The 23,142-nt window shown below is 55.2% G+C and overlaps 1 protein-coding gene across 4 annotated transcripts in view; it reads left to right on the forward strand.

Annotated features, from left to right (window-relative positions):
* RAMP1 (receptor activity modifying protein 1) overlaps positions 1 to 20,572 on the forward strand; it is a 41,994-nt gene extending 21,422 nt beyond the window's left edge. For 2 of the 4 annotated variants that reach the window (XM_047773910.1, XM_047773908.1), the window contains exons 3-4: positions 3,633 to 3,749; positions 20,034 to 20,572. In XM_047773910.1, the coding sequence (XP_047629866.1) occupies positions 3,633 to 3,749; positions 20,034 to 20,289 (373 nt within the window). In that variant the 3' untranslated portion in view covers positions 20,290 to 20,572. The remainder of the gene's footprint in view (positions 1 to 3,632; positions 3,750 to 20,033) is intronic. The other 2 variants (XM_047773912.1, XM_047773909.1) reach the window with 1 other exon arrangement.
* The last annotated feature ends 2,570 nt before the right edge of the window (positions 20,573 to 23,142 follow it).

A 23,142-nucleotide genomic window follows, 5' to 3' on the forward strand; every position in this document is an offset into this window, starting at 1 on the left:
GCCACCGGCCTACGCCAGAGCCACAGCAACGCAGGATCCGAGCCGCGTCTGCAACCTACACCACAGCTCTCGGCAACGCCGGATCGTTAACCCACTGAGCAAGGGCAGGGACCGAACCCGCAACCTCATGGTTCCTAGTCAGATTCGTTAACCACTGCGCCACGACGGGAACTCCCATTTCCAGGTTTTTGATGTTATCAGTGACGCCGCTATGAGAACTTCGTGTTAGAGACTCACTTCCTTTTTTACTAAGTTCCTTAAGAAGTCTAGCAAATGGGCCCCGTACCGCACCTGCCGGGAACATTCTGTGGTTCTTGATCAGTTTTGCCCCCTCACCCTTTTAAAAAATGTCACTCACGCACATTACCAGCAACGTGCAAAAATAGCTGTTTCCAGAGTTCCTGTTGTAGCGCAGCGGAAACGAATCTGACTAGTAACCATGAGGTGGGAGGTTCGATCCCTGGCCTCGCTCAGTGGGTGGAGGATCCAGCGTGGCCGAGAGCTGAGGTGTAGGTCGCAGACACAGCCCGGATCTGGCGTGGCTGTGGCTGTGGTGTAGCTCTGATTTGACCCCATGCCTGGGAACCTCCCTCGTCTCAGTGCGGCTTCTTCTTTGTCTTTGGTGTAGGGCAACTTTTGGGGTCCCTTCCAGTGCGTGTTGTTGACGGTTGTTCAGCAGGTGCAACTCTGGTGTTTTCGAGAGAGGACATGAGAGTCCTACTCCGCCCCTCTCGTCCGGACTCCCCAAGTACTGTGTCGGTACACACTGCATTTTCGCAGGTTTAAATGAGATTTTTCCTCTTTTCTTTTCAATTTGCGTGTCTTTGGCTGTTAGGAAGATGGAGCTATTCTCCCACAGCTGTTTGCCAGTGGTTTTTTTTTTTCCTCAAATGTGCATTTATTCTGACCTTAACCTTTGCTATGTATCACTTGAGTCATTGGGGGTATTTTTAATCTTTTTTTTTTTTTTTTACAAACTCTTGAATATGGTAGAGACTATTGATTTGTCATTTTGTTCTGAATATTTTCTCTTCACATTTCATTCATGTTTGTCGTGGGATGTTTCTTTTCCATGTTTTGGTTAATTAGATGGTTATTCAGCAATCACGCTAGCCCCATCCCACTCTAAAGTTTATCTTCTTCACCCGGTGGGTAATGACATTAGGACATGACATCCAGCTTATTGCTGGATTTTTATTTTTCCATCTGGGGAGTAACAAGCCTTGTAGTGAAGAAAATTACATCAAATTTGTCATTTTCGTTCTATTTTCAGACACTCCATTTGTCATTGCTGATTTTTTTTCTCTCCTTCCTATTGTTGAAACATGATGCTTTTCGTTTGCCTTTTAAATGAGGAAGTACAGACCAGCTCTTTTTCACTCAACCAGCCATGAAATGCGAAGCGCCTGTGTTCTTAGTCCTGTGTTGATTTTCTTATGTAATCAAACCACATACTTTGGCTTCCACTTGATAAAAGGACAGGAATCTCTGAGGTTTGGGCTTTGTCCATACCTACCTATCTGTCTGTCTGTCCATCTGTCTGTCATCTGTCTGTCTGTCTGTCTACCTACCTGTCTATCTGTCTGTCTGTCTGCTTTTCTGTCTGTCTGTACATCTGTGTATCTGTCTACCTATCTACCTACCTATCTGTGTCTATCCATCTGTCTGTCTATCATCTGTCCGTCTGTCTGTCATCTGTCTATATCTTTCTGTCTTCCTACCTGTCTATCCGTGTATCCGTCCATCTCTCTGTCCACCTCTCTGTCCACCTGTCTCTCTAGCTCTGCCTCTCCTCACTGATTTCAGCTAATGTTCTAAAACACACTTCTTTCTTTCCGCCCTCTATTTCGGGGTTTTTTTTTTGGGGGGGGGGCGCTCTCCGTTGTCCTGACTTCAATCAGTAATAACTGTTGGTCCGAGGGCGGCTTATCTACCTGCGGCTACGCATCTGTGCGCGCAGGCTGCTACCTCAGGCCTGTCACTGTATTTACCTCATCCCTCCCCCGTCCCTGCATCTTTTATATTTTCGTCACACACATCTTTTGAATGTAGGCAACCATTTGAAGCAACGCCTAGAATTCAGCCATGGGGTTAGTACCTGCTCCAAATTCAAAAATTTCCAAGCTGCTTTTTGCTGCCTGTACGTGGGTGACAGACAGCTTGACAGGATAATAGGTCTGCGATGAACACCCTGTTTTCTGAAGTTGGTGTCGCTGTCATTCCATTGTTATAGAGAAGGCAGCGGGGATCTTGGTTTAGCTTTAAAATATGAACCCTTTCTGGCGTCGTTGCTTGCAGGTTGCTGGAACTAGGAAGAGACAGTAAAGGCAGAGGGCAGGCGGGACGTGTGGCCAGAGCCCTGGTCACTGCCCTGGGACTGCCCGGGGCAACTCTCAGGACACAACGTCCTCAGGCCCTGGGCAGCTGGGAGCACTGGGGACATGAGCTAACGGGCAGCGCCAGTGGCTGACGCCCCCGCTCCAGCTGGTCCCGGAGCAGGTGGGGAGTTTTGAGACCCCCCTCCCAGAAGCCAGTTGGGTCTGCAGGGGCCCCATGACACTTGCTTTCCTGTGTCTTCCTCCTCTTCGCGTGCTGGGGCTGCTCCTGGTCCAGGCTTGTGTCCCAGGGTGATTTGGGCCCACAAAGAAGCCCCTGTGGATGGCTAGGAGCTTCTTCCTTACTGGGGTGACAGTGGCTTCCCCTCCTGCATTGGCACAGGTCCCCAGAGAGGTGGGACATAGTGTCGCCAGGCTGGAGCCCAAGGCGGCCTGCTCCTACCCCTCTTTGCTTATGCTTCTTCTCTTTCAAGAAGTCACGTGACCTTGGAGTTATGCTATTTAATTGACTCGGCAGCTGTTTGCTGAAGACTTAACGGGAGCGGGGGTTGCTGGGGTAGGTCCCCTCCCCTTCCTGGAGCCACAGCCCTGTGGGTTCAGGCTTTGGGACTCGGCCACATCTCCTCCTTGCACCCCGGCTGCTGGGGAGCCCCCTTCTCTCCCCCAGGCTGAGCCCAACAGTGGGCCCCAGCTCCACTCACCGCCCAAGTGCCAAGGGCACCCTGCAGAAGCCTGGGGAGAGACCACCCTGCCAGCTGGCATGGCCTTCTGCCCTGGGCAAGGACAGCACAAGAAACTGGCAGGGTACAGAGAAGCCAGCACCACTGTCCCCTGTCCTGGTGGTACAGTGAGCTGACCCAGGATAGCGCCACCCTGCCCAGAGGTCACCTTCCTGGGATCCTGGGGGATGCGTCTGCCAGCCGTGCCAGCACGGCCACCCTGCTGCTGTCATGCTTTCCAGGATGGGTCATTTCTTTGTGCCCCCCTCCTGCAAGCCTGGTGTCCACACTTCCTGACCGCTCCTCCCAGGCCAGGCCCAGGCTGAGTCCCCTGTGAATGTCCCACCTGCTGGCAGGTCTCAGCGGCCCCATCGAGTTAGGAGGGAGACAGAGGCCAAGCTTCCTTCCTGCCCTCCCCTGTGCCCACTCCGTGCCTGCCCTCAGGGGGGCTCCGGTCCAGAGGCAGAGGCTCCCCCGCAGCTCTAAGGCCACCAAGGGCCAGTGTGGGAGTGTAGGGGTCACCTGGGGTGGGGTGGGGGCTCTTGGTGAGCACGGGATCACTGTACCCATTTTAAAGGTGGAAGCGCCAAGGCTCAGTACTCAGAGTCCCCCGCTGGTCGCTGGTCGATGTTCCATGGTGTAGACCTTCCCACGGCCCTGCCCTGCCCCTCACACTTGGTGAGCTCCGAACGAGGTAGGACAGTGGCAGGAGGGGCACAGACAGAAGGGGGTCACCTGGACAGAGGAAGCAAGCTGGGGGGACATTGGGGGGGGGGTGAAGCTGGTGCACGGGGCAGGGGGAGGCTGTTGGGGTGGGGAGGGTGGGACCTTTAAGGCTTTGGGAAGCTCCCAGGGGTCCCTGCAGAATCCAGTGGCATCAGGGTGACGAAGGCTTTCTTGGGCAGGGCCGGCGAGGGCAGTGCTTGGCACAGGTCTGATGGCAGGGCCCAGGGTGCACAGACGGAAAAGCCCTTCCTTCCAGCCACCAGAGTTGCTTCACAAGGAAAATGTCCCCAGGGGTTAGTGTCCAAATATAGTGTGACGGCTGTCCTGCTAAATCCTGGGATTCAGACACAATGTGGACACCCCTGTCCTGGCAAGAGCGGGAGCCCTGGGGCCCTGGCAGACCCGGGTGAAGCCAGCCAGCGACTTTGCTTCATTAGCCCTGAGTGTTTGCACAGAGGTCCCTGGAGACCCCCAGGTTCCAGCAGGTCAAAGCGGCACATGCATGCCCGGCCCACCGTGGACACAGCTCCCCCTGTCATCAGACCCCTTGGAGGACTCCTGGGCACAGTCACGCCCCACCTCTGGGCCCTCGGAGGACAGCCCTGAATTTGGAAAGCGTGCCTTCATCTCTGTGGGCCTCCAGGAGCCTGGTCCCTGCCCCCACCCCGTTCCGAGGAGCGGTTGTGCCCACCGCCCGCTGGGCCCTCTCCAGGGGAAGCCTGGCGCAGCAGCTCCCGGGCCCTGTCTGGTGCCAGAGCCGGCTGCCTGCAGGGCCAGAGAGGATTTGGAAACCTCTCACCTGCTCCCAGCCTGGGCTAAGGTGCCCGGAGTGGAGCCCAGAAAGCAGAAGCGGGGAGGAGGCCGAGGAGGCCGGGCCCCCAGGGTAGGGGGTCGGGGTGGCCAGGGTATTTGCTCCCCAAGAGGGGCTCCTGGCGGGCAGGGGAAAGCAGCCTGTGGCGGGGAGCCAAGCAGACCCCAAGTCAGACCCTGGGCCAGCCACCCCACTGCCACCTCAGGCCACGCACACCGTCACCTCCCCAGCTCCCTCGAGCAGGAAACAAGCCCAGCGTTTCCTGCCCTCTGAGCAGCAGGGGCCCGCCTTTCACTGCCGTGGCAGGCTTGCGTGCGGGGGGTGGCACGCTGCCCTTGGCGCTCACAGCAGGCTGCGGAGCGTGTGGCCGCCTGCCCAGCCTGAGCAGGGCCCTGTTCTGCGGACCCACAGCTTCCTCTCAGCTACCAGGGCTCCACCACCAGGGGTCGGGGCCCTGGGGGGGCCCAGGGCCCAGCACGCGTGAGCTCCCAGCAGGAGCCCAGAACCCCCAGTGGGTGTGGGACCAGCCCCAGCCACGACAGGGCATCTAGAGAGGCAGTGGGGTGGGTGCTGCCCGGTCAGGTGCCCGTCGCCCTGGTCTCTGCAGCCGTGGATCCCTGGAGTGCGACCTCCCAGCAGCGTGCCCGGCAGCCCCTCTGCCCCCTCCCGATCCCTTGCCGTGGGTGTGTCCCCAGGCCGGGCTTGCCTGAGGAGGCCCAGGGGCCTGGCAAGGAGCTGGTGCTCTGTCTGCAGACCCTGGAAAGGGGGCAGATGCAGTGGCCTGGCCGGTGCCAAGTTTGGGACCCCAGGGATGGGTCAAGAGCCGCCTGGTGTGGTGGCAGAGCTCTGGGTTGTCCACCAAACACTGAAATGTTCCAGAAACCCAGGACAACACTGGTGTCCTCAGCTGAGAACAGTCCCCTTGGATGGGGGCTTCTCCCTCTGGGGGTGGGGGAGCGGGGCCCACCCCCACGTGCATTGGCTCCCTCGCCTCCATCTCAGCCCTGGGCCAGATGGAGACCAAAGCTCAGAGACACTGAGTCTCTAGCCCAGGGACACACAGCAGCTGCACAGGGCAGCTGGCTGAGATAGAGGCTGAAATCCAGCGGGTGTTCCTCTGCCCAAGCCACATGGCCTGCCTGGAGGAGGAGGCACCCTTCCCCATTCCTCACAGGGCCCCGCACAGCCCCTCCTCCGCCGAGTCTGGCCCCCATGTGACCACAACACATTGCTTCCAGTGGCCCCGAGGGACGGGTCTGGATGGGGGGCTGAAGAATCTGGGCGTCCTCTGCTCCTTCTCCAAAGTGCAGCTCCCGCTGGCAAGGTCCGAGGGCCGGGCTCTGGGGCTGCTCGGGAACACTTAGGGCTCTGAACACAGGAATGGGACTGTGCTTCTGAGAGGCGTGTGTGCTGGGCGCCCTGGGACCGCCCGATGCAGACCCCATATCCAGGCAGGGACCCCAGGTGTCCCCAGGGCTCCTCTGCCCACACTGGCCCAGGGCAGCCCAGGCGGGAAGGAACGGTGACCTCCGACTCCCCCTCCCTCCCAGCCCAGGCTCAGGGAGCAGGGGCCTAAGTGGCTCCCAGAGCTGCAGACGCATCAGCCTCATCATGCATTGGCCATCGTGCGCTGAACCTTACTGTGCTCCTGCGCCTACTGTGCACCTGTGCTGGTGGTAGAGCAGGGAGCCAAGCGAGCGTGCCCTCCCTCCCTGGGGTCACAGTCTGCAGAGGAAGAGGGACAGCAGACAGGCAGCTGCACACGTGACGAGGGAAGGGGCAGGTGCCGGCTGGGGGCCACAGGGGCCCAAAGTTTGGGTCCCCAGTACCGAGCTGGAGAAAGACATCTGCAGGGGGGTGGCTGGGGGCAGCGGACAGCCGAGCTCTCTGGCCTCCTGGCTGTAGAGGCAGGGCACGGAGAAAGGAGCCTGGAATCTGTTCCCAGCCTGAGGGTCCTGGAGCCGGTCGTTCCTAAGAGGGTCCTGAGAGGCAGAAACAGGAGCGTGGAGGGGAGCCAGGTTCAAACCCCAGAGGTCGGGAGCTCCCTGGCGTGTCTCAAGCTGGGGGTTCTGGGGAAGCAGGTGGAGGATGGATCAAGAGTTCTGGGGAAGGGAGGCCCCGGGGGGAGTGCCATCGGGAGCCCTGGCTTCCCGAGGCCCCTCGGGGCCTGTCTGTGATGTGAGCGGGGATGCCTTCTGGGCAGCATCTTCCAAACTGACCCAGGACTTGAGCTGACATGTTCCCTTGGGGGATGCCTCCAGGGAGGGTCAGCCCGGCCGGCTCTGGGCCAGGAGAGAGGCTTCAAAGACAAGACAGAGGGCGAAGCCCAAGACCCAGGGGTGGGAGCGGGGAAGGCGAGAATGGGGACAAAGAGGGCGAGGGTCCCTCCGTCACCCCTGAGCACCTGCTTTTACTCCTGTTCAGCTGCCGGTGCCTCCAGATGGGCTGGAATGTTTCCTGAGCAGGAAAAAACCAGCCCATTACTATTTGTCTTCCTTGCCTTGAACCCACCAAGGTGCTTTTTTTTCCTCCTTTCCTTTTTTTTTTTTCTTGGCTTTTTAGGGCCACACCCACGGCATATGGAGGTTCCCAGGCTAGGGGTCCAATCGGAGCTGCAGCTGCCAGCCTATACCATAGCCACAACAATGCTGGATCCCTAACCCACTGAGTGAGGCCAGGGCCCGTGGCTGGAGAGGCGCCGCTTAGTCGGGGAGCTGGTGGCGGCAACGGGAGATAGGTTGACCTCTGACGTTCCGCAGGCCTGGTATGAAGCCTGCTGCGTTCTCTTATTTATTTATTGACGCAAGGCTCTTGGTGGGAACCGCGGAGCGTGTGCTCACGAGTGCTGTCATTCTTGCACAGGGATGGAGCTGGCAGTTCCCACTGTTCCCTGGGGGAACCGGGTTTTTTGCCCACAGTCAGAAGTTCTGCAGCATACACTGTGCTCAGAAACATCCCCTGCAGGTGTGCATTTGCACGCAGCGTCACACTCATTTCCGTGGAGGCGTCGGTAGCCTGGCCCTGTGCCAGGAGGATTGCACCATGCCTCCTGCCGCTTGGCCTCCTTGGACTCCTGCTGGGCTCTCTCTGACCTGTAGGGGCACTTGGAGGGCCTGACTGCACCGTATCCACCTGCCCCCCGCCCCCCCGCCAACTTCCCACTGCAAGTCCCAGGGGGTGGGGGTGGGGGTGGGGGCGCTGGAGTTCTGCCAGCCCAGCACATGGTCCCAGGCAATGCCAGGGTACTGAATTTTTTTTTTTTTGGTTATTGTTTTTTATTTTTTATTTTCATTTTTTAGGGCCACACTTGCAGCATATGGAAGTTCCCCGGGCTACGGGTGGAATTGAAGCTGCAGCTGCCGGCCTACACCACAGCAACGCTGGATCCGAGCCACATCTGCAACGTACACTGCAACTTGTGGCAACGCCGGATCCTTAACCCTCTGAGTGAGACCAGGGATCAAACCCACATCCTCATGGAGATTATGTCAGGTTCTTAACCCTCTGAGCCACAGCGGGAACTCCTGAAGTGAAGTGATTTTAATCAGACAATTTGCAAAACTCCCTTATGGTTCCCTGCAGCAGCAAGGAACACCAAAGACGCCCTGTCCCATGGGTGGCGGGAAAAGTGCCCCACGTGGGCGTGGCCGTCCACCCTGAGGGCCACTGGCCCCTCCTGACGGTGAGAAGCCCTTTGCACAGATGAGCTGGCTGGCAGGCTTGCTCTGAGCCTGACATAAGCCAGGCCACCCCATGGCTTTCTGTCACCGGAGGAAGGAGCCTGTGAGCAGCCAGCCCCTCCCCACTTTGGAAAGGCCCTGCAGTGACCATTTCTCAAGGTTTGGGTGGAAGCCTTGACACCAAAGGCAGAAACCACGAGGAAGAAGACAGACCTGGCCACCTAAAAATTAAATAAACGGAATCCTGATTGTATTGAAAAGCCCTGCAGTGTTCCAGTAATAACCTAATATTTGCTATTGGTTTGGGGGAGATTTTTATCACGTTAAGAACTTCCTTATGCTCTACAAGGTCGGGGTTTTTTTTAATCAGAAATGAATGTTCAGGAGTTCCCATTGTGGCTCAGCTGGTTAAGGACCCGACGTTGTCTCTGTGAGGATGTGAGTTCGATCCCTTGCCTTGCTCAGTGGGTCGAGGATCCCACCATCCTGCAAAGCTGGGCATGGATCAGAGATGTGGCTCGGATTCAGTGTTGCTGTGGCTGTGGTGTAGACTGCACCTGCAGCATAGACCGAAGCTGCAGCTCGGATTCAGGCCCTAGTCCAGGAACTTCCATATGCCATAGGTACAGCCAGAAAGGAAGGGAGGAGGGAAGGAGGGAGGGAGGGAGGGAGGAAAGAAGAGAGGGAGGAAGAAAGAAATGAATGATGAATGGCCAGTTTTATCAAATGCCCGGTTGACACGTATCTAAATGATTATATGTTATTTTCCTTTGACAAATCAAAGTGTCATTTTATAGCAGCGGCATTAAAGCATTCCTGAAATAAACCTACTTCAGAGTATTCTATATGGCTAGCTTCAAATTGCTAGCGTTTTAAATAGGACTTCTGTGTCTATTTATAAGTGAAAGCCAAGGCCATGTGTTGCTTGTGCAAGCGAGTTCTGAGGCACATGGGCGGGCCGTCTTAAGAGGTTTGGGATCAGGGTTCCGCTAACTTTTTCAAAGAACTGGGAGGCTTGGCATCTTTTTCTGTCATCTTAAGAATGTGAAAGTCCCTCCGTGACTCAGTGGGTTAAAGATGTGGCATTGTCACTGCTGTGGCTCACGTAGCTGCTATGGCAGGAGTTCAATTCCTGACCCAGAACTTCTGCATGCTATGGATGCAGCCAAAAAAAAAAAAAAAAGAAGAAGGAATTTCAAGAACTGCATGGGTCTAGCACTTTTTGTGAAAGTAATTCTTTAATAACTTTTTCTGTGTCTTCTCAGATTTTCTACTTTTTAAGTCAAGATTTGATAGTTTATAGCTCCTCAAAAAGCATCCCAATGCAGAGATTTTCTGATTTTAACATACGTACATGTTTCGCAGGCTCATCTCATCCTCTTTCTAATCTTTTATCTGTGGTTTTGTACAGTGGCAGTTTCTCTCCTTTTCTTCTCGATTAGACTCTCCAGAAATGTGACTGTTTCATTGTAGCTATTGTTCTAAAGAATCGGCTGTTGAGTCTACCTATTCATTTTTTAATATAGATATATATTGGTTTTTAATCAATATTAATGCATTTAAATTATTTACCCTTTGGAAAGATTTAGTTTGTGCTTCTTTTTTTTTTAAAAAAAAAAAAAGTCCTGATTTGGATTCTGACTTCATTTATTTTCACTTATTTTTCTTTAGTAATAATAGCTGTGGGCTTTTCTCAGAATTCAGTTTTGCCTCTATTTCATTGATTTCTCCGTGCAATGCTGCCTTTTTCTCACAGCCTATAATTGAAATTTTTAAATCCTGTTTGGCCATCAAATTATATGAGTGCTCTTTCATTCCTAAGGATTCAGTTTTTTTGAGTTTATCCTTTTTCTTACTAATTTCTAGTTTCTAATGTTGTAGTCAAAAGAACAGTGGCTTTAATCTTCCCTTTGCGAATCTGTCAAGTTTTTCTTGGCTGCCTCTAAGTAGGATCCAGGGACTTTTGAAAAGGTTGTTGATTCTCTGTAGGATAGAAACTTCATCGTATGGTCACTGATCAGGATTCTTAACCTTATTTTTCATTTTTATACGAGTTTCTATTCCACCTGGAGAGGTACGTTCAAAGTGCCTTCCTATCTGCTGCCTTTGGTGTCGGCTTCTGCTGTTTTCTGGAACCACCATTCCTGCTGTGCATTCACATCTCCAGGCAGATCTGGCTCCCTCTCTTCTTCAGCTTTTGTTGCACTTGCCTGGGCTCTGACTGCTGTGAACAGGATGAGTGGGATTTTGTTTTCTTTGTTCACTCTCCCTGCCCTCATGACGTCTGCAGTCTAGCTGTTGAGACCAACAGTGAGTGAATCATCGCATGAGTTGCAGTACAAAGTAAGACCCAACCATGAAGGCAAACCCCACTTTACTGGGGATACAACTGGGGCTGAAGCATCAAAAAAGATCCGTATGAGGAAGTGACATTCTAGGGATAAGCAGATGTTGGCCTTGTGAAGATGAGTTAAGAGCCTTCCAAGTGGAAAGTGCAGCACGTGCAAAGGTCCGGAGGCAGGAACTTCAGCCGTGCGGCCACTGAGAAGGAGGGGGTACAGCTGATTGTGGAGCAGTGGGGGCCACACGAGGGCTTTTGAATCCAGTGCAGGTGCAGCAGGGAGCACTGAGGGTATGAAGCAGGGCTGGGGGCGGGGGAAGGCAGCACTGGGGCGGAGGCAAAGGCCAGAGGCCAGGTTGTGGCCGGGAGAGCCAATGGTGGACTCAGCCAGGGCTGCAGAAGAGGAGAAAGCAGGGGATGGGGGTGATGGCTGCTCTAAGCTAGGTGGGGGTAGAAAAAGGGGTGCAGAGATACCCAGGCCCGGTAAAGAAGTGGAAGTTGGCATTAGAGAGGTGAGTTATCACAGACATGGAGAAGAGACTTGTGGTTGCCAAGCGGGGGAGGAAGGTGGGGAGGGGTCTGGACGGGGAGTTTGGGGTTAGTAGATGCAAACTGTTCCATTTAGAATGAACGAGCAATGAGGTCCTGCTGTCCAGCACAGGAGCGGTGTCCAGTCACTGTGGTAGAACGTGATAGGAGAGGCTATGAGAAAAAGAACGGGCTCGCTATGCTGGACAGCGGAAATTGACAAAACCCTGTAAATCAGCTGTAATTTTTTTTTTTTAATTTAAAAGGAAATGTAAGTTGTAAGGGTAGGGGGAGCTGCGTGGGCCTTCGCGCCAGGCTGCGACGGAGGGAGAAGGTGCGAGAGTCCAGAGGGAGCCCCGCTGGACTGGGGTGGGAGGCTGACTTCGAGGGGCCTGGTGGGGCGCGGGAAGAGGCCGTCCCAGGGGAAGGGGTGCTGGGAGGAGGAACCAGGGAGGCCATCTGGTGGCCTCGCCCTTCCTGCAAGGAGGCCTGGGACGTCCATTCCTCCCGGGAGGCAGCCCACACCCGAGGGGAGGCAAGGGGCGGAGGAGAGCCGCCCGGAGAGTTCCAGGCCCTGGGAACCTTTGCGAAGCAGGAATCGGGGTGCGGGGTGGGGCGTGACCAGACATCCCGCGGCCCGCCGCCCTCCAGGTGTGCGCGGGCGGGCCGGCCGGCCGGTGAGCCTCCCATCTCCTGCGTTACCTCCCTCGGAGGGTGGCCCAGCCTCCGGCACGGCCGCGCGGGACAGGGCTGCCCGCCAAGTGCCCCCAGGTCCTGGGAGCAGGGTCCCAGAGCTCCTTCCATTCCTGCAATGGCCGGGGCAGAACCGCCTGTGCTGGAAGCGGAGGGTGGGAAAGGCGTGTCCCCCTGGTGGCCCTGGGACAGGCTTTACCCCTCCCCACTCGGGCAGAGGGCAGCGGGTGGCAGGAGGAAGGGCGGCGGGCGGGGGTCGGGCTCGGCGGGGCGGGGCCTGCGGGGTCCGGCCTCCCGGGGGGAGGGGCCCTCAGCCCGCTGGCCACGCCCCCAGCAAGGTGCGGCCTGCCGGGCAGCGGGGACAGCGGGCCTCCAACAAGCCCCTCTCAGCCTGCCTCCGCGCCCAGTTCTCCCAGCGGCTTGGGATTCAGAGCCGCACACGAGTCCCCTGCGTGAAAAGCCTCCTGCCGCCCCGACATGCAAGAAGGAGCGCCCCGTGGCTGCAAATGCAGTGACTCAATGTCTGGTTTTCTGCAGGCGTTTTTCCTAAACCAGCTGTTTAAAAATATAATTATCCCCTGTGGCTCAACCCGACATAGTGTCCAGTTCAATCCCTGGCCTCTCTCGGTGGGTTAAGGATCTGGCGTTGCTGCAAAATGTGGGGTAGGTTGCTGACGCAACTGGGGATCCCAAGTGGGCTGTGGCTGTGGCTATGGCTGGCATTCGAAGTTCCTCTTAGACCCCTAGCCTGGGAACTTCCATATGCTACAGGGGCGGGCCTAAAAAGACAAAAAAAAAAGAGCGAGAGAGAGAAGAAAAATGTATATAATTAGAGGAGTTCCTTGGTGGCTCAGCAAGTTAAGGATCCAGCATTGTCATTGCTGTGGCTCAGGTTCCATCCCTGGCCCAGGGATCTTCCGCCTGCCAGGCCCACAGCCAAATAAGTAAATTAAAAAAAAAAAAGTAATTAGACAAACAATGCATGTTTGTAGAAAACTTGGAAAGCCCCACAAAAAAGCAGAGATAAGAAAAGTCCTTCATATCACTGCCCCCTAGTGGTGATAACGCCTCCTTACACTCTGGGATCTCTCCCTCCTCCCACGTGGACCATTTTATGGGGGAGCCACATTGTGTAACTTGGTCTCATCTGCTTCTTCTTTGGTTCAGCATTTTAACATAAATATTTTCCCACATTTTAAAATTTCTTCCTAAATATTATTTTAGTAGCTACATAGCAGAGTCTCTTATAAGCAATTTTTTTCGTCACCACCCTGTTGTCTGCTCTTTTTTCCATAATTATACATCTACAATGGACATCTTCATTATTGTGTCTACGTTTCGTGTTATTAACTTAGGGTAATTCCCAGAAATAGAATGACTGGATCGAAGGGTAGCCATGATTTTGAAGTTACTGGCACATAATTGCCAGATTGCCTTTCAGGAAATTTTTACCAATTTATCTTCTGTTAGTAATGATACAAGCACCTGTCCCATTTCACGATGCCTTGACTAGCATTGAGTGTTATTTGTAAAATGGATTATTTGGATGTTTGCTTTTTTTTTCCTTAAAAGTGAGGTTTTTCCAGAAACTTATTAGTCATTTGTCTTTCAGAACTGTTCCGCCAAAAACATCATGAGGATCCGTCTCGGTGTCTTGGACCCCCCACCCCCCCGCCATCTATCTAACCCCACCGCATGTCAGTCTAGCGTTTTGGCAGGCTCCTCGGGCCAGCCTCAAATGGCCATCTTCCCCTTCCCCTGCTCTGGCTGCCAGGATGCTAGGTGATGCCACGTCCCTTCCTCCCAGCAGGTACTTAAAGCTGCTGGAAGCCACCAGGTTGTGAATTGTCCCAGTGAATGGAGGCAAATACTGGCCCAGAGAAAGGAAGCCAAAATAGTGGTTCTTGCTCAGCTCTTCCGAGGGCTTTGACACACATCGCCTGGTCAACATTTGAGTTTATAGAACAGGAAATGTACACTTGGAGTTCTCATCATGGCTCAGTAGGTTAGGAACCCATCATCGTGTCCGTGAGGATGAGGGTTCGATCCCTGGCCTTGCTCAGTGGGTTAAGGATCCGGCACGGCCGTGAGCTGTGGTGTAGGCCAACAGCTGCAGCTCTGATTAGACCCCTAGCCCCGGAACCTCCATATGCCACGGGTGCGACCCTTAAAAGTGAAAGATATGTACGCTGAGGGAGCCACCCACCAGTTGTTGGGAAGAGGCGATGAGAAAACCACCACGAACTGAGCACCTGCTATAGGTCAGGCCCTTGGTCTGCCAAGTGGGTACCCGTCTCTTCATTTGACTATAAGGGGACCAAGGCTTGGGTGGGTGAGATGAGACCCCTGGGATCGCTCAGGATAAGAGGCAGAGCTGGATTTGAACCCAGCTCTGGGGGCGCCAGGGTGCGGACTCCCACCCTCCACATCACTGCCAGTCAGGGCTGTGGGGGGACAACAGCAACCCTGGGTGTCCCCAGAGCAGACGACGCCCCTTTGGGCGTCGGTGGGCACCTCCTTGGCAGTAAATAAACATCTGTGAATCGTGCCAGAGCCTTGACGTGGGACCCAGGCCTGGTGGAAACTCCCGTCATAGTGTTCCGGAACATTCCAAGCAAAGTTCACTCGGGGGCCCGGAGGAGAAAGTCCTGGCCAAAAAAGGATAACTACTCCCTTACATGCGAAGTGAAACAGAGGGTTAGAGCGAAACTATTTTGTCCTGATTATCCTGCCCCTTCAGTCAGGACAGTGTTCTTTCGACAAAGAATGTCTGTTCTCTGAGGGGAATTCGTTTATCGTAGCCTTGCTGACAGAGCTCACAATATTTATTGAAAGTTTCAGCTGTCACTTCTGTATAAACAAACAGAGTGAAGTGGGCAGCTGACTGCACTTGGGAGATATTTTTAGGCGGGGATGGCTTTGCAGACTGGCAGGGCATTTCAAGGAGACCCTGGCTGGTCCCAGAAGAGCCCACCACCGGCTCGGCATGGGCGTGGCCTCGCGTGGGGTCCCTGGTGTCACAGGTTCCTGGGGCGGCGACTCCTCCCCACCCAGGCTGGCCACCCCGGAGATGGCGCCACCTCCTTGTGGGAACGTCTCCGTTCCAGAACCTTCTCCAGCGAGCAAACTGGAGGGTCGCCAGTCTGTCACTGGGTCTGCAGAACACTGAAAACCACTCGTTGGTTTGGGGGGTCTGAGGTGGGGAAGAAGACAACCATGTCGCCCTAGAGCTGATCCACGGTCAGCTCAAGGGAGTTCCCTGGTGGTCTAAAGGTTAGGACCTGGCACCTTCTTCTGTGGCCTGGATTCAGCCCCTGGTCTGGGGAGTTCCCGTTGTGGCTCAGCATTGACGAACTCGACTAGCAGACATGAGGATGCGGGTTGGATCCCTGGCCTCACTCAGTGGGTTAAGGATCCGGCGTTGCCGTGAGCTGTGGTGTAAGTCGCAGACGCAGCTCGGATCTGGCGTGGCTGTGGCTCTGGTGTAGGCTGGCAGTTGTAGCTCCGATGAGACCCCCTAGCCTGGGAACCTCCATATGCCATGGGTGTGCCCCTGAAAAAAAAAAAGGCCCTGGTCTGGGAACTGAGATCTCACATCAAGCTGTGTGAGGGGAAAAAAAAAAAAAAATTTTTTTTTTCTTTGGCCAAAAAAAATTGCTGAAGAAAACCAACCAGCTCAAAAGGCTGGACTTGGGATTTTAACAGTCCCTGACACATATGTACTAACCTTGTGATAGGCCTTTGATAAATACTTTTTTTTTTTTTTTTTTCACAATGAGACCCCGTCTGTTCTGACTTCCTCTGGCTTTTCCACTTCTGCTTTCCACTTGCAACATGAGTCCTTGTTCACTTGGAAAACCACACACCCCTGGGGCATGGATCTGACCTACCCCCCGCTGCTCTGCCCACACTCTCCCGCATGGCGTGCCAGTCTAGACACTCACACAGACCAAGGGAGTCTGCAATGACCCAGTGGGCAGCCAGGGCAGGAAAAAAAAGAAAAACAAACAGTGACCCAGCAACTTAGAGACCATATGATGGGCGCTGGGGTCGAGGGATGCTTGGGTGCCGGAGAGCCCCAGCCTTTTCCTTACAGCCCTTCCAGGCCGCCCTGATTCTCCCATCAATGTTGACTTATGGCCTCTGCTCCATTTGCTCACTTCCTGGACAAAATTAAGGGAAAGTATATTCCCTATACCTTCACTGGTACTGTGTATGGAGCTCTTCCTCTCTTTGTGTGGGTCCAAAATTGCTTCTGTTCTTTTGTCTTTTTAGGGCTGCACCCACGGCACATGGAGGTTCCCAGGCTACAAATTGCAGCTACAACTGCCAGCCTACACCACAGCCACAGCAACGCAGGGTCTGAGCCACATCTTTGACCTACACCACAGTTCATGGCAACGCCAGATCCTTAACCCACTGAGCAAGGCCAGGGATCAAACCCACAACCTCATGGTTCCTAGTCAGATTCATTTCCACTGCGCCACAATGAGAACTCCTCATTTTTTCTTTTTTTGGTCTTATTTGGGGGTGTCTAGCCTTCTGAGTTTTGGGATTTGACATCTCATTATTGTTGGAAAATTCTCAGTCATTATTCCTTAAATATTTCTTCTGTCCCATTCCTTCTCCTTCTTTTGGACTCAAATTACAAATTGGAGTTGGCATCATTAATAATGCTGTTAATTGATCTCAGCTCTTGTTTTTTCTTTTCCCCCTTTTTTTTTTTAATGGTTAATATCTACTGACCCATCTTCAGGTTCACTAATTCTTTCCTCAGACGTCGAGTCTGAGGATGAGCCCATCAAAGACGGACTCCGATGCTCACAGAGGTTCCTCCCCCCACCCCAAGCATCTCTTTGCCCTTCTTACAGTTTCCATCTCTCTGCTGAAAGCCTCTGCTTATGCATATTGTCTGCCTTCTCAACGAGACCCTTTATCATATTAACCTTTTTCAAATTCCCTATATGGCAGTGACCATATCTGGGGCATCTCTGAGTCTGATTCTGTTGATTGCTTTCTCTCTTGACCGTGGGTCTTTGTGTTTTGTTGAATGCTGAATGTGCACGTGTAGAATAGAGGAGATTGAGGTAAACAGTACGTACATCTGGAGCTGGGTAAGCCTCTTCTCCAGGCTGTTAGTGTGGGGTGTGAGTCAGTCTTGGGAGGAGTTGGACTGGGATTGGGATTTGTCATTGCTGTGGTTTCCTCTGAGCACTGCAGGCTCCTCAGATACCTCAAGCACTGGGCTGCCTTTGCCCTGTACTCAGGGTGGGGCTAGAGAACTTTCCTCAGTGTCGTGTGTCCCACCTGCACACCTGTGCCACAGGGTGGGTCTCTCTCCATCTTCCTGCAGCAGGCTGCTGTTCCTTGGTTTTCTTTGCCAGGTTTGTACTGAAAGTAGAGGAAGCAGTTCCCTGTGTCCTGGTCCAGCCTCAGCTTAGAAAGACCCCATGCCCTCAGCCTCAGCATTCCTGTTCCCCCACCCTGTGGCAGCCAGTCTCTGCCCTATTTCTATGGGGTCTTGGGTGTGAGATTCCTGTCCCTCCCCAGTGACCGAAGAGGTTTGGTATCTTGCAGGATCCTAGGTCCATGAAAGTTTCCTGCTACCCTCTCAGGGGACCAGTCTTTTTCCCATCCTTCTCCCAGCCACAGTGTGTCTTCTTGTGCCCTGGAGCTGACGGGCTGTGCCATCCCTTCCTCGGTCAAGGCTTCGCTTCCTGGAGAAAAGGGTCTGGGAAAGTGGGAAGGGCTTTGGGCCTGTTCATCATGATCCACTGCTCTTCCTCCAGGGTCCCAAGGCTGTCGCTGCTTTTGTGAGAAAGATTAGGGAAATGTGTGCCTGGCCCCAAGCAGCCACCAATGCCCTGACGGCCCCTAACCTTTCTCAGCACCAGAGCCTCATGGGAAAGAGTGGAGAATCACAGAACTGCCAGTGCACCTGGGGCCCCAGAAATTCCAGACTGACCTGCAGCCCACGCCTGGCCCTGGGCAGTTCATCATTACGTAGCTGGCATGGCAGCTGCACCTTGCTCCAGGCACTGCCCCAGGCGAGCCAGTCCCGGCCTTGCTCCTCCTTGAAATTCAAGTCCCTTTGCTGCCTTGCAGGCTCAGCTCTTCTAACGGACTCAAGAAAACGTATGATTTTGTCGTTTCCTCAGCGTTTGTTGTTGTGCATGTGGGAGCAGCACTCCGCAGCTTCCTCCATTCTAAGCAGAAGCAGAAGTGACTCGCCTTCTGGAAACTACATTTTTTTTTAGTGGCTATACTCAGGGTGTATAGAAGTCCCAGGCCAGGGGACTGACTCTGAGCCCCAGCCGTGACGTGTGTGGCAATACTGGATCCTTCAACCCCCTGCACCAGGCTGGGGATCAAACCCTCACCTCTCCAGCGACCCAAGCTGCTGCAGTTGGATTCTTAACCCATCACGCCCCAGCAGGAACTCCTGGAAACTACATTTTAATTTCCCCCAACAGTGAGTCTTCTTTTATTAAAAGATAACTTACTCAAAAAATGAAGCAGAGACTTACGACACGATCCAGCAATTCCACTTCTGGCTTTAGAGCCAAAAGAACTGAAAGCTGAGACTTGGAGTTCCTGTCATGGCTCAGTGGAAACGAATCTGACTAGCACCCGTGAGGATGCAAGTTCGATCCCTGCCCTCGCTCAGTGGGTTGAGTATCTGGCACTGCCATGAGCTGTGGTGTAGATCGCAAATGCAGCTCAGATCCCACATTGCTGGGGCTGTGGTGTAGGCCAGCAGCTACAGCTCTGATTCAACCCCTAGCCCGAGAAGCTCCATATACCGTGGGGGCAACCCTAAAAAAAAAGCTGAGACTTGAATAGGTATTTGCACCCATGTTCACAGCAGCAGCATTTGTCCCAATAGCTACAACATGGAAGTAACCCAAATACCCACTGATGAATAAAGAAAATGAAGTATGTACTGGCAAGGGAATAGCATTCAGCCTTAAAAAGGAAGGACATTCTGATACAGGCTGCAACATGGATGTCACGTTGAGGACATGATGCTCAGAGACGTAAGCCACCCACAGAAGGACAAAGAGCATGTGAGCCCACTTACACGGAGTACCTGGAATAGTCGGATGTTAGAGACAGAAGGCAAGTGGGAGTTGCCAAGGTCTAGAGGGAGAGGGGGGGCGGTACTTACTGGGGACCGTTTCTCTTTGGGAATGAAACAGTTCTGGAGATGGCTGGTGCTGATGGTTGCACAGCAGTGCAGGTGTACTTGATGCCGCTGGACTGCACAGTTAAAAATGGTTGAAATGGTAACTTTTAGGCAATTTATATTTTATCACAACTTTTAAAAAATGTACTGGTTATTACCATGTGCCAGGTAGGCTTCTAGACACTGGGATTAACAGAGGGGAACAAGACACACAAAATCTGGAGTTCCCATTGTGGCTCAGTGGGTGAAGAACCCGACACAGTGTCCGTGGGGATGCGAGTTCAATCCCTGGCCTTGAGCAGGGGCGTAAGGATCTGGCATTGCTGTGAGCTGTGGTGTAGGTCACAGATGCCGCTTGACTCTGGTGTCACCACGGCTGCAGCACAGCTGCAGAGCTGCAGCTCCAATTCGACCCCTAGCCTGGGAACCTCCACATGCGGCGGGTGCGGCCCTAAAAAGAAAAGAAAGGGCAAGAATCCCTGTCCTCGTGGTGTTTACACTCAAATAAGCAAAATAAACCTGTAGCCCGCTGCAGTGAAGGGTGATGGTGCTATACGGGGAAACTCCAGCGAGGGTGGGAAGATGCGGGGGGGTGGGCATGGGAGGCCCCCAGGTGAGTCTAGAGGACACCTGGGGAGCTTCCAGGCTGGGAGCTCTGCATGGGGTGATGGGGACAGCAAGGGGCCAGGAGGCTATCTGCAGATGTGCCCACCCCGAGGGCTCGTCCCAGGCTGCCTTCTGAAGCCAAGCGGCTGGTCCACCTGCTCGTCTGCCCTTGGTGTGGTGGCATCAGAGCTCCTGGAACCCCCTTCTGGGGTCTTGGCAGGTAGGGGACACATGGGCGCCCCCACGGGCGCATCCAGGATCTCTGTCTCTAGAACCAGCTCCACCACCTCAGGGCCTGGGCTTCGGGGGAGCTCACCACAGTGGGGAGTGGGGCGGACGGTCCCCGGCTCGAGTCCCATCTTGGTCTTCTGCCCACTGGGGACTGACAACCTGCTTTCCCTCCGCAGGAGCTATAAAGACCTCTCAGACTGCACCAGGCTCGTGGCGCAAAGGCTGGACTGCTTCTGGCCCAACGCGGCGGTGGACAAGTTCTTCCTGGGAGTCCACCAGCAGTACTTCAGAAGCTGCCCCGTCTCCGGCAGGGCCTTGCAGGACCCGCCCAGCAGCGTCCTCTGCCCCTTCATCGTCGTCCCCATCCTGGCGACCCTGCTCATGACCGCCCTGGTGGTCTGGAGGAGCAAGCGCCCCGAGGGCATCGTGTAGCCGCTCCCGAAGGCTGTGGGGCGCTAACGGCAGAGCGGCGCCCCAGGCCCCTCTTCCACCCAAGAGGAGCTATAACCGCAGGATTTGCGAGTGGTCCTGGCACGGGCATTGACCGGGAAGCCACCCTTGGAAGGGCTGCCCAGGCGCCGGGAGCGGGCACAGCGACAGTCTTCCTGGGGGGCGGGCTGAGCCGGATCCCAATTGTTTAGAAACCACCCCCAGTTCCTTCCAACCTCTTGCCAGGCTGTGGATAAGGAGCCTGCAATTAAAAGATGTCCCTGAATCTGGGAGCGTCTTTCTTCCTGGACGTGGACCGTCGGGCGTGGAAGGGTGGGAAGAGCTCTAACCGCTTCGGGTTCCACCTTTCTCGGACAAGAGGTGCCCGCGCAGGGGGCCTTTGGAGTGGGGAGGACGCTGAGGCCCCACGCGGCCACGGGAGGGCCGGGGTGCGCTCTGAGGGAGCTCCGCCGGGATTCGGACGCCCCGCCCCACCCCGCCCCTAGACCCACGGGCTCAATGGCCTGCGACCCACAGGAGGTTTGCTCACTTTTTTTTTTTACTGAGGCTCCTCCTCGAAGATGCCTCGCCAGCCCCCAGATGCAGGCACCCACCTCCATTCCGCCCCCCAGGGTTTCAGGGGCATTTCCTCTGCACCCCTCCAGGCGGCTGCTGCTTCCCAAGACCCCGCTTATAGCTGGGCTTCCAGAAGGTTCTGGGTCTCCAAAGGGAATTCCCCCCCAGTCCTTCCCGATGTCACCTGCTTCTCAGGCTTCCGAGGAATCGTGGGCAGGGCGGTGAGCGGGGAGGGAGCTCGCGGGCGGCACCGAGGGCGCTGAGGGCTGGCTATCCCTCGGGGCGTCCCGCACCCACACTCTGGACCCCGGGGCGGGCCGGGCCCAGTCCCTCGGCGCCGGAGCTGCTGTCCCCGAGGACGCGCACGCCTGGGGGTGGGACGGTGACGATCCGCCACCGGGAAAGGAGCCAGGCGGGCGGAGGAGGAGAGAGGCAGGGAGCTGACCTGGAGGTAAAGAGCGAGCGCGGGCGAGCGGGGCGGGCGCGCACCGGCGGGAGGACCGCCCCGCCGGAGGCCACGCCCCTGGCCGGTCACGTGCGTGGGCTGAAGGCGGAGCTTCGGAACTCGCGGCTCCTGCTCCCTCCCGCCTCCCTCCGGTGATTTTCTGGCCGCAGGGCCCGCCGCCGACCCGCACCCCCACCCCACCCCTGCAGCCCCTTGCCCCCAGGCCCTACGGGGTTCCCGGGCACAGAGCTGAACCAAGGATCCTTCCAGAGTCAGAGTGGCGTCTTCAAGGATCTGACCCGTCCTCTCCCCACGTGCTTTGCTGACTGGAGGTGTGTGGGGATGGGTGTGAGATGTGGGTAGGGGTGGGGGGGGTAGGGGGGTGGAACTGAGTCGGGATGGGGTCGCACTTGGTGAAAATGCATCTCCTGGACTTGCGGTTGTAGCTCCGTGGGTTAGCGCCAGTGAGGATGTGGGTTCGATCCCTGGCTTCACTCACTCTTTAGGTTACGGATCCTGCGTTGCCTGCAAGCTGTGGGGTAGGTCACAGAGCGGCTTGGATCTGACGTTGCTGTGGCTGTGACCTAGGTCAACAATTGCAGCTCTGATTCAACCCCTGCCCCAGGGAACTTCCATATGTGGCAGGTGTGGCCCTAAAAGAAGATGCATCTGCTGCCTGGCATCTGAGTGGCGGCTCACTTCTGCACCACTGGCCACAGATTAATAAGATTTTTCAGCAGTTCCCATCATGGCTTAGCAGAGCCGAATCTGACTCGTATCCATGAGAATGCAGGTTCAATCCCTGGCCTTGCTTAGGATCCTGCGTTGCCATGAGCCATGGTGTAGGTGGCAGCAGAGGCTAGGACCTGGCCTTACTGTGGCTGAGGTGTAGGCCGGCAGCTGCAGCTCTGATTTGACCCCTAACCTGGGAACCTCCATATGCCGTGGGTGCAGCCCTAAAAAGACAAAAAATAAATAAGATTTTCCAGTTTTGACCAAGGAAAGTAATTTATGGGACAGTAGACCGCCTTCCCCCGGCATTTCAATAAGTGGCCCCTTACGACCTATCACCTTAAAAGAAAAAGGACTGGGGGGAATTGGTCACCAAAAGTCAGAAGGTGGTTTTGGGTGGAGGAGTGTGTTTGCAGAGCTCTCCGATCTGAAAGGTCTTAAGTGAGAGCTGTCACCTAATGCATAAAGTTCAGAGTGTCGTGCATTCTGGGAAAACAGTCATGTGCCTTCGTCAAACTTTGAGGGTGTATCTCCTGTCATCATAGCCTATGAAGAAATAATCATGGCACAGCCTGCCAGAAAAGGCCCAGCCCAGCCCCAGTGCAGCCGTCCTCACTGTCCCCACGAGCCCCCACTTCCTCATCCATCAAGCAGGGATGGTAACGGGACCGACTGCAGGGGCCCTGGTAGGCAATTAAGAAAATTGTCTTAGCCCTGGTTTCCTGCCAAGAAAGGCCTTGGGGTTAGTGGTTGTTGGGGGCGCACCTGTGAGCTGAGGGAAGCCTGGCTGGAAAGGCCCTAAACTGCTGTTGCCCTAAGAAGGGGCGGCACAGCCACGGGGCCCCCTGCCCCAAAGCTGACGGGCCAGGAGTCCCGGGGGAGCAGGCCTGGCTCCACCCCACTGGCCTCCACTCTCAGGGAGCAGCCCCTGTGAAGTGTGGCCTCAAGGGAAAGCCACGATGGGTTTCGGAGCTGGCAGTGGGGCCCTGGGGCAGCCCCCTCACTGTGGTCGAGGGCGGGTCTTCCAGGTGCAGCCTCAGGAACCACCCCCACAAAGCAAAGACCCCCAGCACTGCCACAGGCTCCTTAGTGGTGGTCTTTAT

This window comes from Phacochoerus africanus, chromosome 3 (genome assembly GCF_016906955.1).
Source record: "Phacochoerus africanus isolate WHEZ1 chromosome 3, ROS_Pafr_v1, whole genome shotgun sequence".
Lineage (NCBI taxonomy): Eukaryota > Metazoa > Chordata > Mammalia > Artiodactyla > Suidae > Phacochoerus > Phacochoerus africanus.